The following is a 22,093-nucleotide window of genomic DNA, read 5'->3' on the forward strand; positions in this document are numbered from 1 at the left end:
GCATCAGAAGGTTGGTCTGGATGAACCAATGCTGGCATCAGACACTACTGTGTGGAATCTTTTACCCATATTCCTCATTTTTCTATTCTATTAAAAAAATTAAAAAACAGCTTACTTCACTCAAGGATCACTAAAGTCCATGCATTTATTTAGGCTGGACTACTGTAGCTCCCTACTTGAGCAGAGAGATCATACATTGGCTCCTTGTGAAATCTAGATACATATTAGATTTCAGAATTCTTTTTGTACTGTATAGGCACCTTGTAAATACGAAGCATTTATTAGTTGTTATGTTCAACGTAAGATCTAAAAATTAGTCCTGTATTATTTCATATGCTGCCAGTATAAATTGCACTGGTGTTAAGAATCAGTCTGCAGTGTCCAGTAACCCAAAGGTTCCCTACAGTATAATGGTGTTGTGTCACTTCGAGCATGTATCCTTCTCTCTGCATAGACATCAATCCTTGATTCTTGTTTCTGAGGTGAACATTTTCCAGGCCAGGGGAGGATCGAGGAATGAGGAAAGGGAGACTTATAGAAAGTTGTCAGTTCAGTGTGCAGGACTAACAAACATAACAGTTTCTCTTAAAAGGAACAGATTCACGCACTTTAACACACCTATACACAAATGTATTATTTTCCAAAATAATGCTTTTAGTCTCATTTGTTCAACTTGTGTTTAATTTGACCAGAGTTCAATAGATTCATAACAAAAACCACTCACTTTACCTCCTACCTTTACACTTTACCTCATCTCTAGCATCACTCATCTGACTGGTCATCATTTTAGTGTGTTTTTGTAATGACTTGAGTCACGGCTTCACTCACCCCCACCCCTCCACCCTCACCCCCTATCCCAAAATCCCCCCCATCAGCTCTGCTCTAACTACCTACAATGCTATACAGGGGGCTCATGGGTTAGACGGCAGACCGGGTCCAGTGGTGAGTGGTGCAAGTTCTGTTCCGGTCTCCTCTCCCTTCTCCTCCTCTTCTTCCCTTTCCAATCCCTTGATACAGCTTGCTTGATTTCTGTCATGTCTGCTTGCATTGTTTACTTGCCTTAATGATTTTCACTGTTACAATGTTGTTTTCTTTCCTCCTTCCTTAAATAACTGTGTGAACAAAGGTTTGGGTCCTGAGGATGCAAGTTTTTCTTTGTTTTTTTTCTGCAAATGTGCTGTAATTACAATACATGGTATGCAGCAAAGAAGAATAAATCATTTGTTCGTATTAATTTTAGTTTCTGAAGTAATGAAACCTTATGGTTCTGAAATAATGAAAACTCATGTTTAACATGTCAAAAAACAGAAATTCAAGATTTAAAGATTTATCATTGTCACTGTACTAAGTACAAGTGCTGGGTGCTTCGACATTGGAGCAATCCTTACTGTACAATGCAGTAAGAGATTAAATAAATATATACAGTATTAAGTATAGTAGAATAAAAACTTGAATAAGTGGTGCAACAAAATACTATACAATAAAATCCAACTAAATATGAGCATAAGTAATGCAACAGAATTTAAATGAGTAATAAATATAAGGTGTCACCAACCTTTTTGAACTAGAGAGCTACTTTTGGGGTACCGATTAATGAGACGGGCTACCAGATTGATACACACTTCTGAAATTACTCATTTGCCATTCATTTATCTCTAATTATATTGTGGCAATCACGGGATCAACACTTGCCACAGACAGTCAACACGCTAAACTAGCATTTTAGATTGAGGCCACCCCCTTCATATAAGATTTATATGTTTTTATTTTTGTAGCACTTGGGTCATCCAACATGACAGAGACCATGTCTAATGCTGCAGGTAGATAAGCTCCTCTGCTATGGAGTGGGTTTTTTTCACTGAGCAATTTGGTACTTCACCCTATATGAAAAAACGAAACATTTTTCTCGGGATCGCACATATGTAAAAAGATGTTACATTAGAAAACAACATTCAGAAAAAATTGCATAAGTTCATTTGACATTATTTCGCTGCCTCGCTCCGGCTGGATTTCATGCTGATCTTGTCATGACATTAGCATGACTTAGGTACCATTCCACCAAGCCCCCCTACACCAGTCATGACCCCCCACTGTGACATACCTAATGTGTAGCTGCCTTGTTAACGCCCCCTAAACCTTTTTTAAGAAATGACCAGCAATTGCACAGTCATGCACCAGGTGGAGCAGTAATGTGTAATCCAGGCCCACAGGTAGACTGGAAGTGCATGAGGTTTATTATATATAAATAATGAGTACACAAACCTCATGAGTGTCTTAAATGTAAAGTAGTTAACTTAAAGTCATTTATGTCTAAGTAAGTAAAAAATGACAGCAGTTTTGAATAAAATGTGCTTTAGTCAAACATTTAGTCAAGATCAACATGGATATTTTATTTGTTCTAATTATACTATGTATTACTGTATTGTAATGATTAGCACTAAAATTACTGGCAATTTTTTTCAATCAGCCAGGAATAAATGAAAACAGACAAAGACCAAAAGCTTCCTCAGTCTGAGGGAAGTTCCATATTATCCTCCAGTTTGGCTTCACACACACTTGCAAAGAACTGGCTCGTTACGTGAACAAAAGACACAAAAGTGAGTAGGTGTGATGAGCCCTCCCCCAAGAAGGACACCAGACTGAAAGAGTTGACATGACTTAACTTCCACACAACTTCACCTGAGCCATGAAAATCAGATATATTTGTAAACTGCTTAACAAGAAAATTCTTCATGGATCCATAACTTTAAAGGTTCCACTCAAATCAAGGCTTTGTTAACATAATGCTGTATGAAGGAATTTAGTGTCTGTCCATAAGGCAGGTCACGCTCAGAGGACCAACAGCCTAATGGTTAAGGCACACAAGCTCCCAGCTAGAGACTCCTGGTGTAAACTTGCCTCTGATGTCTTTTGTTTACCACACAAATACAAGTGACACAAAATACAGAGATCTGTGCACTCAGGCATCAGTGCCTCAAGAATGGAAAGACATTGGGCCTGGTAAGTAAGTCAACAGTAAGTACAACATTCAATTCAAGTAAACTTTTCAAGTTTTCTCAACTTTTAGTTGACTGTTTAGACAGACTATTGTCTGTCTGTCTGTCTGTCTGTCTGTCTGTCTGTCTGTACTAAAGCTCCACCTTTGTGTTTTACCCTGGAATTGTGTCTTTGGTGCTAAAATGGGGGTGGCCTCATTAACATTTTCAACACCTTCCTCGGACAGACCAAGGAGGGGGGCTGCTGACAGTCTGCTCATGAGGGTGTGATAAGCGTCAGAAAGGGCACTGACAGTCAAAAATCAGCGAAAAAGAACCACTCCATCTGTAGGTGAGGACAGAGTGGGGGGGGGGCAGGGGAAAAGCACAACTACTGGAGAGAAAAAGACATGGTTAGTTAAACATAGAACAATGATGAGAGGTTATTGGATAGAAGAAGTAGAAGGAAACAGCTCAGTGTATAAATTAAGTCCCCCAGCAGTCTGTGTCTATTGCAGCTTAACTAAGAGATAGTTCCTGTGACTAACAATCATTGCCAGTGACCCAAACCATCTCTAACTATAAGCTTTATCAAAAAGGAAGGTTTTAAGCCTAATCTTAAAGGTGGAGAGTGTGTCAGCTTCTCGAACCCGAAGAGGGAGCTGGTTCCACAGGAGAGGAGGTTGGTAGCTAAAAGCTCTGCCTCACGTTCTACATTTAAAGACTCTACGAACCACAAGTAGCCCAGCGCTCTGAGAACGAAGTGTTCTCCTGGGAGCATAAGGAACTATGAGGTCTTTAAGATAGGAGGGAGCTTTATCATTGAGTACTTTGTAGGTGAGTAGGAGAATTTTAAATTCTATCCTACATTTTACAGACAGCCAGTGCAGAGAAGCGAATGTACAGATAGAGCGGGTTATTTTCGCTGATTTCAGTTGATTGTCAGTCGACTTTCAGGCGCTGATCATACACTTGTTACTCACTCACCAGCCAATGGTCAGCTACCCCCCTCCTTGATCTGTCTGGGAAAGGTGCTAGAAAAGCTACAAAAGGCCATCTCCATTTTTAGCCTCAATGACGCAATTCCATGGTAAAACCAAAAGGTGGACCTTTAGTATCTGACTTGTATAGTTGGGGTCAAATACCAAATATAGGCACAGTTCTGAGAACAGAACATAGATCTGATAATATCAGTTCTACACAGTTTGCTAAGGCATACTGCATGACTGCTTTAACTAAAAAGCTGAGAAAACTTTGCAAAAGTTGAATTAATGTCAGAGTTGAGTGTACATTTTTTAATCATAAATAAGCATTGGCAGGTCACACTGCCACAGTTGCTAAACTCCCTTTTGGAGGTTTATCAGTTACTGGGTGTATTAGGTTAAATTGGACTTCACCAATGTACCTAATAAAACTCACTAATTGTCATTGTATAATAATAATGATTATAATAAGCACAAATAAGAAATCTATGAGGTTTGTTAATAATTTCACTAGAGGGTGTTTTATTCATTACTATTACCAAAACACGCCTAAAACCACTCTTTGTTTCACTTATAGTGGCGTTAACATCCCAGCTATAGGTTGGTTTACTGTGGAAAATTCAGATTGTATGTGTTTTTTGTTTCTGTGGGCTGGTTAACCTGAAAATTATAAAGCAGTCACCTCAAACAGAACTGAAAGAATAACAGTTGACATAACTCTACTAACACATATACATATTCAGATGTCCGTTTATTACTGGAGGAGATGGACAGTACATATTCTGATTTCCTGCTGTAACTAGGCCCAGTGTCTATCCAGAGCTACGGCACAAACACGTTTTGCCTTGAGTCTGACTGTTCTCGCTTTGCCAACAGAGCCCATGGCAGTGTTACTGCTGGGCTCCAAAGATAAAACCAAGGACTGTTGCTTTTTACACATGGAATAGAATGTGAATGGAATGTTAGGATCTCTGTCACCTGAAGCGATCCAGTAAACAAAAGACACCAGAGGCAGATATCACACCAGGGGTCTCTAGTTGGGAGCTTCTGTGCCTTAACCACTATTTGTCTTGTGAGGGTGACAGACCCTAAATTTCCCAGTACAGCATTATGTTAATAAGGCAAGAATTTTCTTGTCTAGCAGTTCACGAATATATCTGGTTCTCCTGGCTCAGGTGAGGTTGTGTGAAAGTTGAGTCATGTCAACTGATTCAGTCTGGAACAGAAACAAGCTTTTACAGTTTGTGTCCTTCTTGGGGGAAGGTTCTTCACACCGACTCACTTTTGTGTCTTGTCAATGTAACAAGCCTGTTCTTGAAGTAATGCCAAACAGAAGGATAATATGGAACCTCCCTTAGACTGAAGAAGCTTTTGGACTTAGTCAGTTGTTGTCAGGGCGGCGTAGATGACGGACCCACATGCACAGCACAACACGAGGTTTTCTGGTGTTAAAGAGTGTCGTTTATTCCAATATGCAGAGTCAAATCCAGGCAGGGTCATACACAGGAGGTCAAGCAGGTTCAATGGGATCAGGCAGAGACGTGGTCAGGAGCAGGCACAGGTCAGATACGAGGGATGAGTACAATACCATATGTCAGGCATTGAATCGTGGTCGGGCAGGCAATGGTCGGCAACAGGCAGTAACAACAATCAAGGCAGACAAGTATCAGGCAGGCTCAGAGTCGGAGGTCAGAACAAGAAACACGATGCACATTAAGGCTAAACTAGGAACGCTGGAAAGTGGTGATCTCACGCAACAATCTGGCAGCTGGAGTCTGTGAGGGGTGAATGCTAAATACCGGTGTTGATTAGTAAACTGCTAACAGGTGTGCTGAGTGATCCGGGGACTGAACAGAGAAACAGGAAGTATACAAAATAAAACAGGAAGTCCTCTCAGTGTGAAGGGCGGGTGACAAGCCCGGACGTGACAGTACCCCCCCCCCCCAGGGCGTCTACCACGGCGCCCACGGGGAGCCCCCCCCCCGACCAGGGCGGGCGGAGGGCGGATCAGGAGGAGGGACCGGATCCTGGCGCTGTCTCCGTCGCCGCCTCGGCATCCCGGCGGAGCCCGTCCGGGGCGGGAGCCTCCGGATGCGTCCGATGGAAGTCCCGGATGATGAGCGGTCCAGGATGTCCCGAGCCGGGACCCAGGACCTCTCGTCCGCCCCGTAGCCTTCCCAGTCAACCAGGTATTGGAACCCGCGGCCCCGGCGCCTGCAGTCGAGAAGGTCCCGCACCGAGTAGACCGGGTGGTCGTCCACCACCCGAGGCGGGGGTGGAGGCTGGGTCGGTGGGACCAGAGGGCAGGAGCGGTGGGGCTTGAGCCGACTAACGTGGAAGGTAGGGTGCACTTTCATGGACCTTGGCAAAGAGAGTCTCACGGCCACGGGGTTAATCACTCGAGCGATACTGTATGGACCAATGAACCGCGGAGTCAACTTACGTGGAGAGCCCGGGAGTCGCAGGTCTTTCGTGGATAGCCAGACCTGGTCGCCCACTTCATACGAGGGTCCTGGGGACCTCTTGCGGTCTGCTGCCTCTTTGTAGCGGGCCTGGGCCTGGAGCATCGTCCTCCGGGCTCTAAGCCACGTCTGTCTGCACCGCCGCAACAAAGCATGGGCCGAGGGCACGTGGACCTCCTTTTCTAAGGACGGAAACATAGGGGGCTGGAAGCCATAAGCACACTGGAAAGGTGTCAGACCCGTGGAGGCGCAAGGCAGGGTGTTGTGGGCGAACTCGACCCATATCAACTTCCGGGACCACGTCCCGGGGCTCTTCGACGCCAACAATCGTAGTCCCACCTCCAACTGTTGGTTGGCCCTCTCCGTCTGACCGTTGGTCTCCGGGTGGTATCCAGAGGAGAGGCTGACCTCTGCCCCCAGAAGTGCGCAGAACTCCCTCCAGAAACGGGACACGAACTGGGGTCCACGGTCCGACACAATGTCCTGCGGAAATCCATGTAGGCGGAAGACATGGTCCAGCATGGCTTGGGCCGTCTGCCTGGCTGAGGGGAGTCTGGGCAGAGGAATGAAGTGCGCACACTTAGAGAAACGGTCCACCACGGTCATGACGACTCGGTTACCTGCCGAGGGTGGTAACCCAGTGACAAAATCCAGCGCCACGTGCGACCACGGCCAGTGTGGGACTGGCAACGGTCGCAGGAGGCCGGCGGGTCGCTGGTGGGACGGTTTATGCATCGAGCATGTGGGACATCCGGCCACGTACTCCCAGACGTCCGATTTCATAGAGGGCCACCAGAACCGTTTGCCCACCCTGAACGCGGTGCGGGGTGCCCCGGGGTGGCAGCTGATGGCAGACGCGTGGGCCCAATGGATCACCTCCCCTCTAAGACCTGGGGGAACAAACAGACGGTTGGGGGGACATGCAGGAGGTCTGGGAAGGCCCTGGGTGGCCTCCTGGACCCGTCTCTCCACCGGCCAGGTAACTGCCCCCACCAGGCACCCTGCCGGCAGGATGTGCTCCGGTTCCACCGGGGCGTCTAGATGATCATGGAGCCGGGAGAGAGCGTCCGGTTTCGTCTTCTTCGAGCCTGGGCGGTATGACAGGTGGAAATGGAAGCGGCTGAAGAACAGCGCCCAGCGGGCCTGGCGGGAGTTTAGCCTCTTCGCGGTCTTGATGTATTCAAGATTTTTGTGGTCGGTGTAGACCAAGAAAGGCTGAGCCGTCCCCTCCAGCCAGTGTCTCCACTCCTCCAATGCTGCCTTAACCGCTAGCAGCTCCCGGTTCCCGATATCATAGTTCCGTTCCGCGGGAGATAATTTGCGGGACATGAATGCACAGGGATGTAGCCTACCTCCAGCTGGATCGCGCTGGGAGAGCACCGCTCCTACCCCCGAATCCGAGGCGTCGACCTCCACCACGAACTGGCACTCTGGATCCGGCATGCGAAGCGGTGGTGAAACTCTGTTTAAGGTGCTGGAAGGCCGACTCTGCCTCTTCTGACCACTGGAACGGAGCCTTCAGAGAGGTGAGTCTGTGCAGGGGGGCTACGATACTGCTGAAACGCCGGATGAAGCGGCGGTAGAAGTTTGCAAACCCGAGGAAGCGCTGCACGTCCCTCCGACATTGGGGCGTCGGCCAATCTTCTACCGCCTTGGTTTTAGCCGGGTCCATTTGGATCCGGCCCTGTGACACGATGAAACCCAGAAATGACACGGTGCTGACGTGAAACTCACACTTTTCGGCTTTTACGAAGAGCCGATGTTCTAAAAGTTTCTTTAGGACCTGGTGGACGTGACTCTGGTGTTCCTCCTCAGTGCTAGAAAAAATCAAGATGTCGTCAAGATACACAAATGCAAATCTGTTAATCATTGGGCCCAATACTTCATTAACAAACGACTGGAAGACGGCGGGGGCGTTGGTGAGGCTGAACGGCATCACCAGGTACTCATAGTGGCCGTTTGGGGTGTTGAATGCCGTCTTCCACTCGTCCCCTTCTCTGATGCGAACCAAGTGGTATGCGTTCCGTAGATCCAGTTTTGTGAACCACTTGGTTCCCGACAGTAGCTCGAACGCAGAGTGGAGGAGGGGAAGAGGGTACGAGTCCCGAATGGTAATTTCGTTGAGGCCTCGATAGTCTATGCATGGTCGGAGTGTGCCATCCTTCTTTCCCACGAAGAAAAACCCGGCCCCTGCTGGAGAGGAGGATGGCCGGATGATGCCTGTAGCCAACGCTGAGTCCAGATACTCCTTCATCGCTTGCCTTTCGGCTGGAGCCAGCTGGAACAGTCTCCCCTTGGGGGGGGTTGGAGCCGGGCCGTAGGTTAATGGCACAGTCGTGGGTCCTGTGGGGTGGCAGGGACATGGCCTTGGACTTACTGAATACCGCGGTGAGGTCATGGTAGCAGGACGGCACTCCGGTCAGGTCCACTTTTTCCTGACCAGTCCCAGTTGGTGGCTCCTCCGTCTTCACCAAGGGATGAAAATAAGTGCTCCTGCAGTCCGTGTCCCACTCGCTTACCTCACCGCTTCTCCAGTCCAGCCTGGGGTTGTGCCGGCGCAGCCACGTGTGGCCCAACACCACCGGGTGGTAGCATGCCTCCACCACCAAGAAATGGATGCGTTCCGTGTGGCCGTCTGCAAACTCCATGGTGACGGCCTCTGTGTGGTGGGTCACCTTCCATAGCTTGCGGCCGTCCAGTGCTGTGGTTTCCACCGGCGCCGCGAGCGGGGAGATTGCGACGCCCATCCTCTCCACCAACCTGGCGTCCATCAGGCTGGCATCGGCCCCTGAATCGATGAGGACCGCCTGCTGGAGAGAACGAGAGCTGGACGAGAGCGTGACTGTAGGCAGTGAACGGGCGGAGGCGCTACCAAACATGGTTCGGCTCACCACGATCCTCCGTGCTCGTGGTGAGCCAGATCTTTTAGCGGACACTTATTGGCGAAATGTCCATGCTGTTCGCAATACAAACATAACCCCTGGGCGCGGCGGCGTCGTTTCTCTGACTCAGTGAGACGCGCGCGTCCCAGCTGCATGGGTTCTTCGGGTGTTGGCGGCGTACCTGAGCCCCGCGAGGGGGAACCTCCGTCGACTGACCTCTGGTGGAGACTTCTGCCTTTCCACGGTGCTCTCGTTCTCTGCTTCCCAGTCGTCGGTCGATCTGAATGGCCAGTGATATTAATGCGTTCAGGTCGCTCGGCAGATCCCGAGCCGCTAGGCAGTCCTTCACACGCCGTGAGAGGCCGCGGATGAACACGTCGACCCAAGGCGGTTGCGTCCCATCCGGCCTTCGCCGCCAGGGTCCTAAACTCGATCGCGTACTTGGCCGTGGTCCTCCCTCCTTGCCGAATGTTCACGAGTCTCTGCGCCGCTTCCCTTCCAGGCGTGATCTCCTGGAAGATCTGCTTCAACGCCGTTGAAAATGCTCTAAAAGACGACATGCAGGTCGAACCGTTCTGCCATTCTGCCGTTGCCCACGCCTCCGCTTCCCCGGTCAGGTGCGAAACCGCGTACGCCACCTTAGCTCTCTCGGTGGGAAACGCGGGAGCATGTAGTTCATAGTGGATCTCACATTGTGTGAGAAATGCCCGGTAGTCGCCCGACTCACCGGAAAAACGGGTTGGCGCACCGAGGCGTGCGTCGGGTGCCGGAGGGAGAGTCGGTGGAGTCGGCGCGGGTGCACTTGCCGCTGCGGTCGCTGAAACCTGGATCGGCGCGGTGCCATCGGGGTTTCCTGACGCGAAGCGGCCCACCGCCTCCACGAGTCCCGCCACTGCGTTCTCCTGACGGCGGGCGCACTGCGCCAGATTCTGGAGCGCGGAGTTGGTCCTTTCCTCCTGCTCGCTGAGCCGTTGCTCCTGGGCGGCAAGCGCAGCGCGGAGGTTCTCGATGCAGGCTGGGTCCATTTCTGGCCAGATTGTTCTGTCAGGGCGGCGTAGATGACGGACCCACATGCACAGCACAACACGAGGTTTTCTGGTGTTAAAGAGTGTCGTTTATTCCAATATGCAGAGTCAAATCCAGGCAGGGTCATACATAGGAGGTCAAGCAGGTTCAATGGGATCAGGCAGAGACGTGGTCAGGAGCAGGCACAGGTCAGATACGAGGGATGAGTACAATACCATACGTCAGGCGTTGAATCGTGGTCGGGCAGGCAATGGTCGGCAACAGGCAGTAACAACAATCAAGGCAGACAAGGATCAGGCAGGCTCAGAGTCGGAGGTCAGAACAAGAAACACGATGCACATTAAGGCTAAACTAGGAACGCTGGAAAGTGGTGATCTCACGCAACAATCTGGCAGCTGGAGTCTGTGAGGGGTGAATGCTAAATACCGGTGTTGATTAGTAAACTGCTAACAGGTGTGCTGAGTGATCCGGGGACTGAACAGAGAAACAGGAAGTATACAAAATAAAACAGGAAGTCCTCTCAGTGTGAAGGGCGGGTGACGAGCCCGGACGTGACAGTTGTCATTAATTCCTGGCTGGTTGAAAAAAAGGCCAGTAAATTTAGTGCTAATCATTATTACAGTATTAGTATAAGTGGAACAAATAAAATATCCATGTGAATGGTTAAATAAAGGTTTTGTATTCAAAACTGCTGTAATTTTCACACACACACAAATACATGTATGTGTATATACCACTTTATTCTCACCCTCCGCGGGTGGTCTCATCCACTTTCCAAGCTCAGGTCCTCTACCAGAGGCCAGGGAGCTTGAGGGTTCTGCGCAGTATCCTTGCTGTTCCTAGGACTGCATTTTTCTGAACTGAGATGTCGGATGTTTTTCCAGGGATGTGTTGTAGCCACTCCTCCAGTTTGGGGGTCACTGCCCCAAGTGCTCCGATCACCACAGGCACCACTGTGGCCTTCACCCTCCAAGCCGTCTCCAGTTCTTCTCTGAGCCCTTGGTATTTCTCTAGTTTGTCATGTTCCTTTTTCCTGATGTTGCCATCGCTTGGTATTGCCACATCCACCACTACGCCTTCCTCTGTTCTTTATCCACCGCCACAATGTCTGGTTGGTTCGCCATTATCATTCTGTCTGTCTGTACCTGGAAGTCCCACAGGATCTTGGCTCGCTCGTTCTCTACCACCTTGGGAGGTGTTTCCCACTTTGACCTTGGGGTTTCCAGTCCATACTCTGCACAGATGTTCCTGTATATTATGCTAGCCACTTGGTTATGGCGCTCCATATATGCTTTACCTGCCAGCATCTTACACCCTGCAGTTATGTGCTGGATCGTCTCAGGGGCCTCTTTGCACAGTCTACACCTTGGGTCTTGTCTGGTGTGGTAGATCTGGGCCTCTATGGCTCTGGTGCTCAAGGCCTGCTCCTGTACAGCCAGGATGAGTGTCTCTGTGCTGTCCTTCAGCCCAGCCCTTTCAAGACATTGGTAGGATTTGTTGAGATCAGCCACTTCAGTTATGTTCTGGTGGTACATCCCGTGTAGGGGCTTGTCCTCCCATGATGGTCCCTCTTCCAGCATCTCATCCTCTGTTCTCCACTGCCTGAGACATTCACTGAGCACGTCATCTGTTGGGGGCCTTGTCCTTAATGTACTTATGGATCTTGAGTGTTTCATCCCGGATAGTGGCTCTCATGCTTACTAGTCCTCGGTCTTCTTCCTTGCGGCTAGCGTACAGTCTCAGGGTGCTGGATTTGGGGTGGAACCCGCCATGCATGGTGAGGAGCTTTCGTGTCTTAAAATCTGTGGTCTGTATCTCTTCCTTTGGCCACCTTATTATTCCCGCAGGGTATCTGATCACTGGCAGGGTGTAGCTGTTTATTGCCTGGGATTTGTTCTTGCCATTGATCTGGCTTCTTAGGACTTGCCTTACTCGTTGGAGGTATTTGGCTGTTGCCACATTCCTCGTTGCCTGTTCAAGGTTACCATTCGCCTGTGGTATTCCAAGGTACTTGTAACTGTCCTCAATGTCTGCTATTGTTCCTTCTCGGAGTGACCCCTTCTGTGTGGATTACCTTGCTCTTTGTCATCATCCTCCCACTACACAACTTTGAATTTTGACTATTTGATCTGGTTCATTTGGTTCCAAAGACATATATAGCTGAGTATAATCCGCATAACAATTAAAATGTATAGAATGCTTCCTAATAATATCGCCTAGAGGAGACATGTATAGATGAACAGAATTGGTCCAAGCACAGAACCCTGTGATACTCCATTGCTAATCCGTGTGCATGTGGTAAATTAGTCATTAACATGAACAAACTAGAATCTGTTTAACAAATAGGATTTAAACCATCCCAGTGCTGTATCTTTAATTCCAATGCTACGTTCTAGTCTCTGTAATAGAATGTTGTGATAAGTTGTATCAAATACAGCACTAAGATCTAACAGGACAAGGAAAGAAACTAGACCATTGTCTGATGCAAAGAGAAGATCATTAGTGACTCTAACCCAGGGGTGGGCACTCCTGGTCCTCGAGGACTGGTGTCCCTGCTGGTTTTCCAACTCTCCCTGCTGATCACCTTGACCAGGTGTGTCAGTTAGCTTTTTCAACACCTGCTCGAGGTAATCAGCGGTAACTGGGGGAGGGAGAGTTGGAAAACCAGCAGAACAGCGGCCCTCGAGGACCAAGTTCGCCCACCCCTGCTCTAACCAGAGCTGTTTCTGTGCTATGATGTTTTCTAAATCCTGACTGAAAATCTTCGTACAGGTTATTTCTACTCAGGTGGCCAGACAATTGTTTAGCCATGGTTTATTAGGGTACATTTGAAATGGGCCTATGGTTGGCTAGTTCTCCAGGGTCCATAGTTTTTTCAACATAACACACGTAGCGGCAGAAAACCTCAGTAACCGGAAGTGACACAACACGCTTACCGTCAGTCAACCAATCCCAAAAGGTTGAGATTGTTAAATCCCTTAGTGGCTCAGGGCAGGAATAACCCCCCCTGGGCCGCTACACTGCACCCACCTAAGTCCCACTACAAAGTCCACCAACCTCCGTGGCAGGCGGCTAGGTTGTCAGCATTTAGTATGTCAATGTCCTGTTCGGCACTAGGGGAATGGGGAGGAACAATGTCAGTCTGGGCCGCGGGTGTTAAGAACTCCCCAGTACCGTTTCCTAACTGGCTGGGCTTGATGATATGATATTGATGTGTCGTTCACGAACGAGCTGGCTCTAACAACCGATGCTTTGTAGCGAATGAGAAGAGCCGACTCCTGCCGGGGAGATCCAAATCTTTAGCCGCCATTGGTCAGCTCTGCTGAAAATGCATACACACAAATGCGAGACTACTTTTATGGATGCACCATTCGGCCAATCACGTATGAAGATTGACATAAGGTGGCCAGATGCTACTAAGATAGCGCGTGTTGTAGCAGAGGGGAGCCAGATTTAAAAGCAAGCACGTAAGGTAAACAAGGAAAAGGAAAAAGGAAAAAAAAGGAAAAAGGAAAAAAAAAGACAAAAAAACGCATCTGGATGCATTTCAATTATAAACGGCAAACCTGAGTGCAGACTTTGTAAAAATAAAATATCTGTCAGCCACAACTAAACACTATTATCTAAAGTGTTATAATGTTGAGGCCTAAAGGTTTGATTAAAATGTAATAGTTGTAGTGACTTAACAGTAGTGACTGTGTTTATTTTTTAAATAGAATATTGAATTAAAATAGGCTTTCATGAAAACAGAATAAACAAACACCTTAACCGTTTATAATTTCTATATTTGGCTAAAATATTAGGTACAGAATAATAATAAATTAGGAGCTGATTGGAAGCCACAAGAGGAGAGCCGAGCCAAAAGAGCCGAATCTGTGAAAAGAGCCGAACTTCCCATCACTACTTGTATATACAGGAGGGGGGTAGAACCCAAATGCAACCCAAACTCAGAACTGAAATTAACAATTAATTTATAATACACAACACAAAACATTATCTCACTGCAAGGCAGGAATAAAGCTCAAAACGTAAGCTCAACTAAAACTCACTTCTATGCAGGAAAACAAAAACCAGACCAAACTAAATTAACAGCTCTGTACACTACAAGCTTATGAAACTAAACACGAAAGACACCACAAGGTACAAACCTTAACACCAGATGGGAGACAGGACATTAGCAACAACACAAACTCCACGTCTTCAGAATCTCCTCTGTATAACACTCACTGTAACGGCCGTACTTACGGTTTGGCACACCAGCAAGGAAAGGAGCAAAAAACAGGGGTTAAATACTAAACTAAACAGGTGTACAAAATTAAACTAATTAACAGGAAGGACACAGAACAAAACAAAACCACAGAGCCTCTAGCAGCATGAATGGTCAGCACAGTGGGAACAATGGACTAATGAGGTCTGTGAGAGGCTGTTTCCAGGACACAGACTGGGAGACACTCTGTAGCTCTCATGGTGAGGACATTAATAGCCTGACCCACTGTCCACATCAACTTCTGTGTGGAGAACATGGTGCCCGCCCAGAGGGTGAAGTGCTTCTTAAATAACCAGCCCTGGGTGACCCCTGAACTAAAAGCCCTGCTGAACAAGAAAAAGTAGGCTTTTATTTCAGGGGACAGAGAGGAGCAGCAGAGAGTTCAGCACAAACTCAAGTACAAGATCGGGCAGGCCAGAAGAGGCCAGGGAGAAGCTGAAGGAGAGGCTTGCGCAGAACAATGGCCAAGATGTGTCAAAAGGGCCTGAAGACCATCTTTGGCCACGAAGACAACAGAGGCTTAGGATCAGTTGATGGTGACCTGGACCTGGCTAATGAGCTGTATCTGTTCTTTAGCAGATTTCACTCCAGCCCTCCCCCCTTCACTTTACACATCTCTAGGCCAGCTGTGGCACCCATCCCCATGTCTTCACGCCACTCCACACCACTCCCCTCCACAAGCAGCGCAGCCCTGCCCCCACCAGCCCCCTCCACAAGCAGCACACATCTGCCCCCTCACGTCCTTCTCCCTCTCCCTAACTAACTGGTTACATACATCTTTAACTTGAGCATGAGCTTAGAGACGGTCCCTGAGCTCTGATAAACCTCCTGTGTGGTTCAAGGCCCTAAGAGGACGCACGCTAAGGAACCGAACCACTACAGACCAGTAGCCTTGGCAGCCCACCTGATGAAGACCATGGAGAGGCTCGTCCTGAGCCACCTTCGCTCTGTAGTGGAAACAGCAATGGACCCACTGCAGTTTGCCTATAGGCCGAACATCGGGGTGGATGACGCTGTGATCTACCTGCTGCACAAGGCGCTGATTCACCTGGAGGCTGCCGGAACCACTGTGAGGGTCATGTTCTTTGATTTAGACATAGACATAGACATGCTTTATTGATCCCCTAGGGAAATTGTTTTCTCTGCATTTAACCCATACTTATACAGTGAGCAGCCACACATAGGGCTCGGGCAGCTAGTGTGATGTGACTTGCTCAAGGTCACGCCTGGTTGGATCAGCTGGGTGCGAGCAAATGTTCAACCCCCTGATCCACCTGGCCACCTTTACATTCCTGAAGCAAGTTAAGCAAGATGCGATAAAACTATTTCTCCAACGCCTTCAACACCACTTCTGAGAGAGAAGCTGGAAGACGCAGGAGTGAACAAACAGATGACTACAAGGACAACCGACCACCTATGGCCATGCAACTGTGTGTCTGAGGTGGTGGTTTCCAGCACTGGGGCCCCTCAGGGGACGGTGCTTTCACCATTCCTCTGCACCTTCTACACCTCGAACTTCACACACAACACCAACAGCTGTTACATCCAGACGTTCTCAAACGACTCAGCCATTGGTGGCTGTGTCCGAGGGGAATAAGCTATAATACAGAACAGTCATCAAGGACTTTTTGGATTGGTGCGAGCGCAACCACTTGTGCTTAAACCTTTGCTCTGGCCACTCATGTAAGTAGTCCATCGCGAGGAGGACATACTTGCTGCCGGACTCAGTCGGGGAAAAGGGCCTGAAATATCCACCCTGACCCACTCCATATGTGCCTCCACCAGGTACTGCTGCAGCGGGCCTCGGGACTGCGGTGTGGGACACTTGTGCCACAAGAGTGGACGTACAGCTCCACCTCCTGTCTGCAGCCATGCCAATAGAACCACCCCCTCAGCCATCTCATGGTCTTCACTTCTTCCAAAGGCCGGCTCCTGCTGCCCCGTGGACCCAGTGGTGCATGTCAGCACCAAGAGAAAAGGGGCCCCAAAAGCTGCAGCTGGTCCTGGCCTGCCCCTGGTGCCCGCCAAAATCTATACAGCAGGCCTCGGTGGAGCTCCAAGTTGCCCCACCAAGTATGTAGTGCTTTCAGCTTGGCACCCTGCAAAGCCACCTCCTGCAAGTCTGGACGTCGCCCTATTGTAGTCTCAGCATCATCGTGGGTTGTCAGAAGGACCTGGAAGGGGCCTTGCCACCGTTTGGAGTTCCAGTGCTTCCTCCTGAACTCCTTAACGATCGCCCAGTCCCCTAGTTGGATGGTGTAATGGTCCTGTCGCCTGTTTTCACCTGTTGGGAAATCTCAATTGTGGGGAAAAAGTGTTTGGGCGGCACGGTTTTCCATCAGGCCCAAACCAGACTCCATGGCTACAGGTGGAACCATTCGTCTGCCAGAGTCTGCGTTCCTATGAGGTAGAAAATGTTTAAAACACAGGGAGATGTGAGGAAGGAGAGGGTAGAAAGAGCATCAGATGAATGCTAACATCGGTTTGCAATCAGACTTCAAAAGCTTCCTATGCTTCCACAGAGCACCAAAGTGTCACAAGCATCTGTGGAGTCTGTGTAGATTGTAACAAACTTTCCTTCTGCTAGTTTACTAGCTTCAGTCAACGCGATCAACTCTGCAGCCTGAGCAGAGTAGTATCTTAGCAAAGCGCCAGGCTTCAAGACGCCCTCTTGACAGTAATGTTGAGCAAGGTAGTGTTGCATCTAAGCCATCGGGCTGTAGAAAGATGTGATGTTTTCTATTCATAAAGGATCAAAGACACAGTATGAGGAACCAACAAGGTGACGTCAGATTAGCCAACAATGTCACATGATGCCAGAATGGCTTTCTCTGCCGCAGCCAGTGCTCATAGACACCGTGGACGTTCAGCAGCAGCTGGATCAAGCTTGGCAGGAAAATAGGCAACAGGACCAAGAACAGAAGTTTTACAATCCTGATTTTTCATTCACTGCTTGAGTGAGTAGGGTAAGATCAGGAAGACCCAAAGTAGGATCAGACTGAAGAGTTAGCTTGAGGTTGGTGAACGTTTGTTCAGTCTTAGACGTCCACGTGAGAGAAGAAGTGGACGATGAAGACATCTGCATCAGAACCCTGAGTGGGGCCTTAAAGACAGTAAAGTTAAGAATGAAGTTCTTACAATAAGAACAAAGTCCTAGAAAAACATAAGCTGTTTATACGTGCACGGTTTAGGCAGGTTTCAAATTGCTTCAACTCTGTTGGGTAAGATGGATTTGCCATCAGCTGTAGTTACAATGACCCAGAAAAATAACCTTTGTCTGAACAAACTGTTATTTAGACAGGCTCTCTTTGTGGCCTGTAGTGTCCAATGTTTCAGCAGCTTAGTAGTGACTACAGTAACGCCATCTATGGCTTCCTTTAAAAGGGTGTTGTTGTTTACATGGTCTGTGGTCAGATTTAGGTGTGATGACCACTGGTTCACATGAACAACATGAAACGCACTAATAACCATATTTACCCATCATTAATTTTGCAAGGTTGATATCCGGTGGTGAAGACTCAGATTGCCCCAAACCCGTCTTTCAGAGTTCGGCAGTTTCCTGCCTTAGACTTTTTTGTGTTCCAGCCAGAACATTCCCAAAATTTCTTTTTATCAGACGTCTCCATAAAAAGGGAACCAACCTGATCTGGCGACTTCTTTCCCGAAGTATTTCCTCAACGTTAGGCCCCTCTAGGACCCGAGTCCCTTGTATCTTGGAAAAACGTCATTCTGCAAAGGCACTCCATCTTTCAAAAGCCGTCTCTTATACTCAGTCCCCCACATGTGGACCACGCACAGATCAAAAAACCTTGTCTGTACCCTCAGTACTGACGAAAACTCGGTTCCATGAGCCAACCCTTAGCAACCGTCGTCTCACCACCCAGAGCAGACTTTGACCTAATTAAGAAATGGTATTATTGTGATTTTTATTTTAATCTAATCAATTTTCCTAGGTAAAAGTGTTGCGGCTACTGAGAAGGGACGTGAAACTTGAGCAATGGACATGACATTAGATGTAATCCTGAATGGAACCTACTGTAATTATATGATTATATATAATGTGTATGGTTGTAAATACTAACTAATGGAATATATTATAAAATGCAATTGGCCTTTTCCCCAAAGCTTGGTAATTAATAAAATGTCTTCCTCACATTAATAGAACACCATTCCTTCACATTACTTCACGTACTTCTATCACACCAAATATTAACTTATTTTACTGTATATGTTTGATATAGCCCATCATTAAAGTACCCTACAGTAAGTTGAATAGACATCAATGACCAAACCTTTACCTTTAATAAAAATAAGTTCCTTAAATGAGTACATCACCGTTCCTTTACAGGTCCCCTGCCCTTTATCATTTACATACTCCCTCTTCCGCAAAAACGATATTAATTTTCACTGTTATGCAGATGACACCCAGCTCTACATTTCCACCAAACCAAATTCTGCCTTCACAGACTGCCTTCTTGAGATTAAATTCTGGCTCTTGCAACTTTCAAAAATTTTGTTCTAATCATTGCCACCAATCCACCCTAACCAAATTAAACTGTTTTAATATCCAAATTGAAAAGCACCCATATCAATAACATCACACGGTATGCCTACTTTCATCTGTACAACATCAACCACCGTCATTCCTCCCTCACACCTCACTTTGCTGCCATACTGGTTCACAGTCTCGCCTGTCTTATTACAGCTCCCTCTCTTTGGTCTTCCCCAGAAAACCCTTCACAAATTACAGCTAGTTTAAAATTCAGCAGCCCACATTATTGCAAGATCCCCAACACACTGTTATATTATTCCAGTTTTGCAACAACTCCACTGGCTAGCAATCGCTTACCGACTTTAATTTAAAATACTGTTACTCACCTATAAGTCCATAAACAACCTGGCCCCTTCTTACCTTGCTGACCTCTAAATTACCGTACCCTCAGATCTCCATCATTCCTTCGGCTCACTGTCCCTATGGGGCACAGAGAATTTAGTCGCTCTGCCCCACAACTATGGAATTCCCTTCCCCACAGACCTTTGTGATATAAGTTCAATTCCTCTTTTCAAATCCAATCTCAAAGCCTAACCGTTCAGGCTCTCCTATACCCTTTGATTAGTTGCCTAACTTTTAATTTTTATTATTTTTTATTTATTTTTATTATAATTTTTTGTAATTATTTTAGTCCTATTTTTATCTGGTACTGTATGTATGTGTTACGCGCTCACCTTGACTGGGGACACTAGGCTGCTAAGGCCTACGAACAAGAAAGAGAGATGACCCAAATACAAAAAAACAAAGGGAAACACAAACTAAAGGTGCGGGATAACAAATACATGTAAATGTACTGTAAATACATTACAGACAGAGCTAAACTGAAAATCACTGCAGTGCAGGAGAAAACTAATAAATACACACAAGTTGACAACGGACACAAGGCAAAAGAACATGATTGGGCATGGTAACAGTGGACAAAGTACCAACAAACACTGTGCACAAACTATGACCGTACAGTAAATACCAGACAGACCAAATCAAAACCAAACAAACCAAACGAAAGGAGTTCATGAGTCCAAGACCTTGCCATAGGGTCTGTAAACAAAGTTCATCACACCCTTTATGGTAGGTGATGACGGGGAAAGTTCCAACTCAGCAGCCGCTGGGGGCCTAATGGCACATCATGTCCCATGGGCAAGACAAAGTTCCCCTGGGAGGCTGGCGACGAAAGAGACTCAGCGATCGTAGCAGCAGACAGCAACAAAGGCAAGTCCAACTGTTGGGCAGATGAGATGAGTGGCGAAGGACTGCTCCAGGTCGACGAGATGAACAAGAAAGGCGATGAGCAGAACTCTTCGCAGGCCAGGAAACAGAGACTAGTTACAAAAACAAAGTCCCAATACCTGGGACTGAAATGAGTCTGGGACATACTGACAAAATGCCCAAATGCTTGTGTTAAATTGGTTTAGTAGTACATCTGGTGAGACTCTACAATCTTTCTGCTTTCGCAGATCGTCGCCGTAATCCTTCATGATTTAATATGAAACAAATATCACAAAAAAAACAACCAAAAGTGTATGTAGTTCTCTAAAAAGTGTTGCTATGATAAACTATTTTTAAAAAAAGGCCTGCGAGGGCCCCATGTGGTCCATTCAGGGTCACCAAATTAGTGAGGTCTTCAGTACTTATTGTGCACTCTACTTCCTCTTGTTTTATTTTTTTTTATTCAGTCTCTTGCCACAGCTCTGGACGCTCTTTCTCCAGAGATGAGCTCATGAACATCAGAGCTACATCGCCCAAACATATTTCCAACATTTCTCGGTTCTACCGGGGATTTACTGGTTATTTTATAAGTTTCCGCCGCCACAGATTATGCACTGTGCTGCCTGGGATATTCCTCTCCATCCTGCGCTCACTGCAACACAACGGACAAACTGACCGTGCTGCTTGACAAAACGGAGAATTTTCTTCATCGTGTGTTTTGTTTTACTAAGACATGTCTGTGCGACCTCATACCGGACAGCTGCGCTACAGCTGCGGGGATTTCAACTGCACAAAGCGCACAGACACGCTGAGCTTTCCGGCAAAACAAAAGGAGGTGGAATATGTTTCTACATCAACAACGGCTGGTGCAGCAATGTTGTGTTCTGTTATGTTCTTGCTCGTCTTTACAACATGCGAGCTGCTCAGCGAGCGCTGGCTGAGGAGATTTTGACGATATAACAGACAAACCCAGATGCCTTAGTCACTTGGGACATTTTAATAAAGTCAACCTGTCATCTGAATTTCCTAAATACAAACAGTTCATCATATGTCCAACCAGAGATGGAAAGGTACTGGACCACTGCACTGCATTATACCTGTCTGACCACATCATGGTGCATCTGATTCCATCCTACTGGCAGAAATTAAAACTCTGTAAGCCCGTTGTGAGGCCCTGGAAGAAGTGTGGGGAAACTTCAGGAGTGTTTGGCCTGCATAAACTGGGTCATTTTCAGGTCTGCCACCAACAGCTTAATAAGCACACAGACACTGTGACGTCCTACATCAACTTTTGTGAGGACAGCGTCATTCCAACACGCACCAGGGTGAGCTACAACAATGATAAACCCTGGTTCACAGCAAGGCTCAGATAGCTGAGGTCAGAGAAAGAAGCTGCGATCAGAAGTGGGGACAGAGACAAATACAAAGAGGCACAAATTTGGCAAGGAGGTGAGAAAAGATTAAGCTGAGAATGGAACAGCAATTCCCAGCCAATGGCTGAGGCCAACGACCTCAGTATATTCTACTGCCGCTTTGATCAGGAAGTAGACAATCCTAACACGAAGACTTCAGCTCTGCTTTCAACACAGTAGTTCAATCTTTGCTCCATGACAAACTCACTCTGCTGAATGTACCTGACTCCATCTGCAGGTGGATCACAGACTTCCTCACTCACAGACAGCAATATGTGAAGCTGGGGAAACTTGTCTCTAATTCTCTCCTGCTATTCTCCCTGCACAC

At 47.4% G+C, this 22,093-nt stretch overlaps 1 protein-coding gene across 21 annotated transcripts in view; it reads left to right on the top strand.

Moving 5' to 3' along the window:
• Positions 1-22,093, top strand: part of col13a1 (collagen, type XIII, alpha 1) — a 203,537-nt gene that overhangs the window by 150,024 nt on the left and 31,420 nt on the right. For 15 of the 21 annotated variants that reach the window (XM_055502806.1, XM_055502799.1, XM_055502800.1 and 12 more), the window contains one exon: positions 907-942. The exons of 4 other annotated variants lie outside the window; for them this stretch is intronic. In XM_055502806.1, the coding sequence (XP_055358781.1) occupies positions 907-942 (36 nt within the window). Of the gene's footprint in view, positions 1-906; positions 943-1,126; positions 1,235-16,380 lie in introns of those variants that run through there. 2 more of the 21 variants (XM_055502803.1, XM_055502804.1) reach the window with 2 other exon arrangements.

Source organism: Betta splendens, chromosome 15 (assembly GCF_900634795.4).
Source record: "Betta splendens chromosome 15, fBetSpl5.4, whole genome shotgun sequence".
Taxonomy (NCBI): domain Eukaryota; kingdom Metazoa; phylum Chordata; class Actinopteri; order Anabantiformes; family Osphronemidae; genus Betta; species Betta splendens.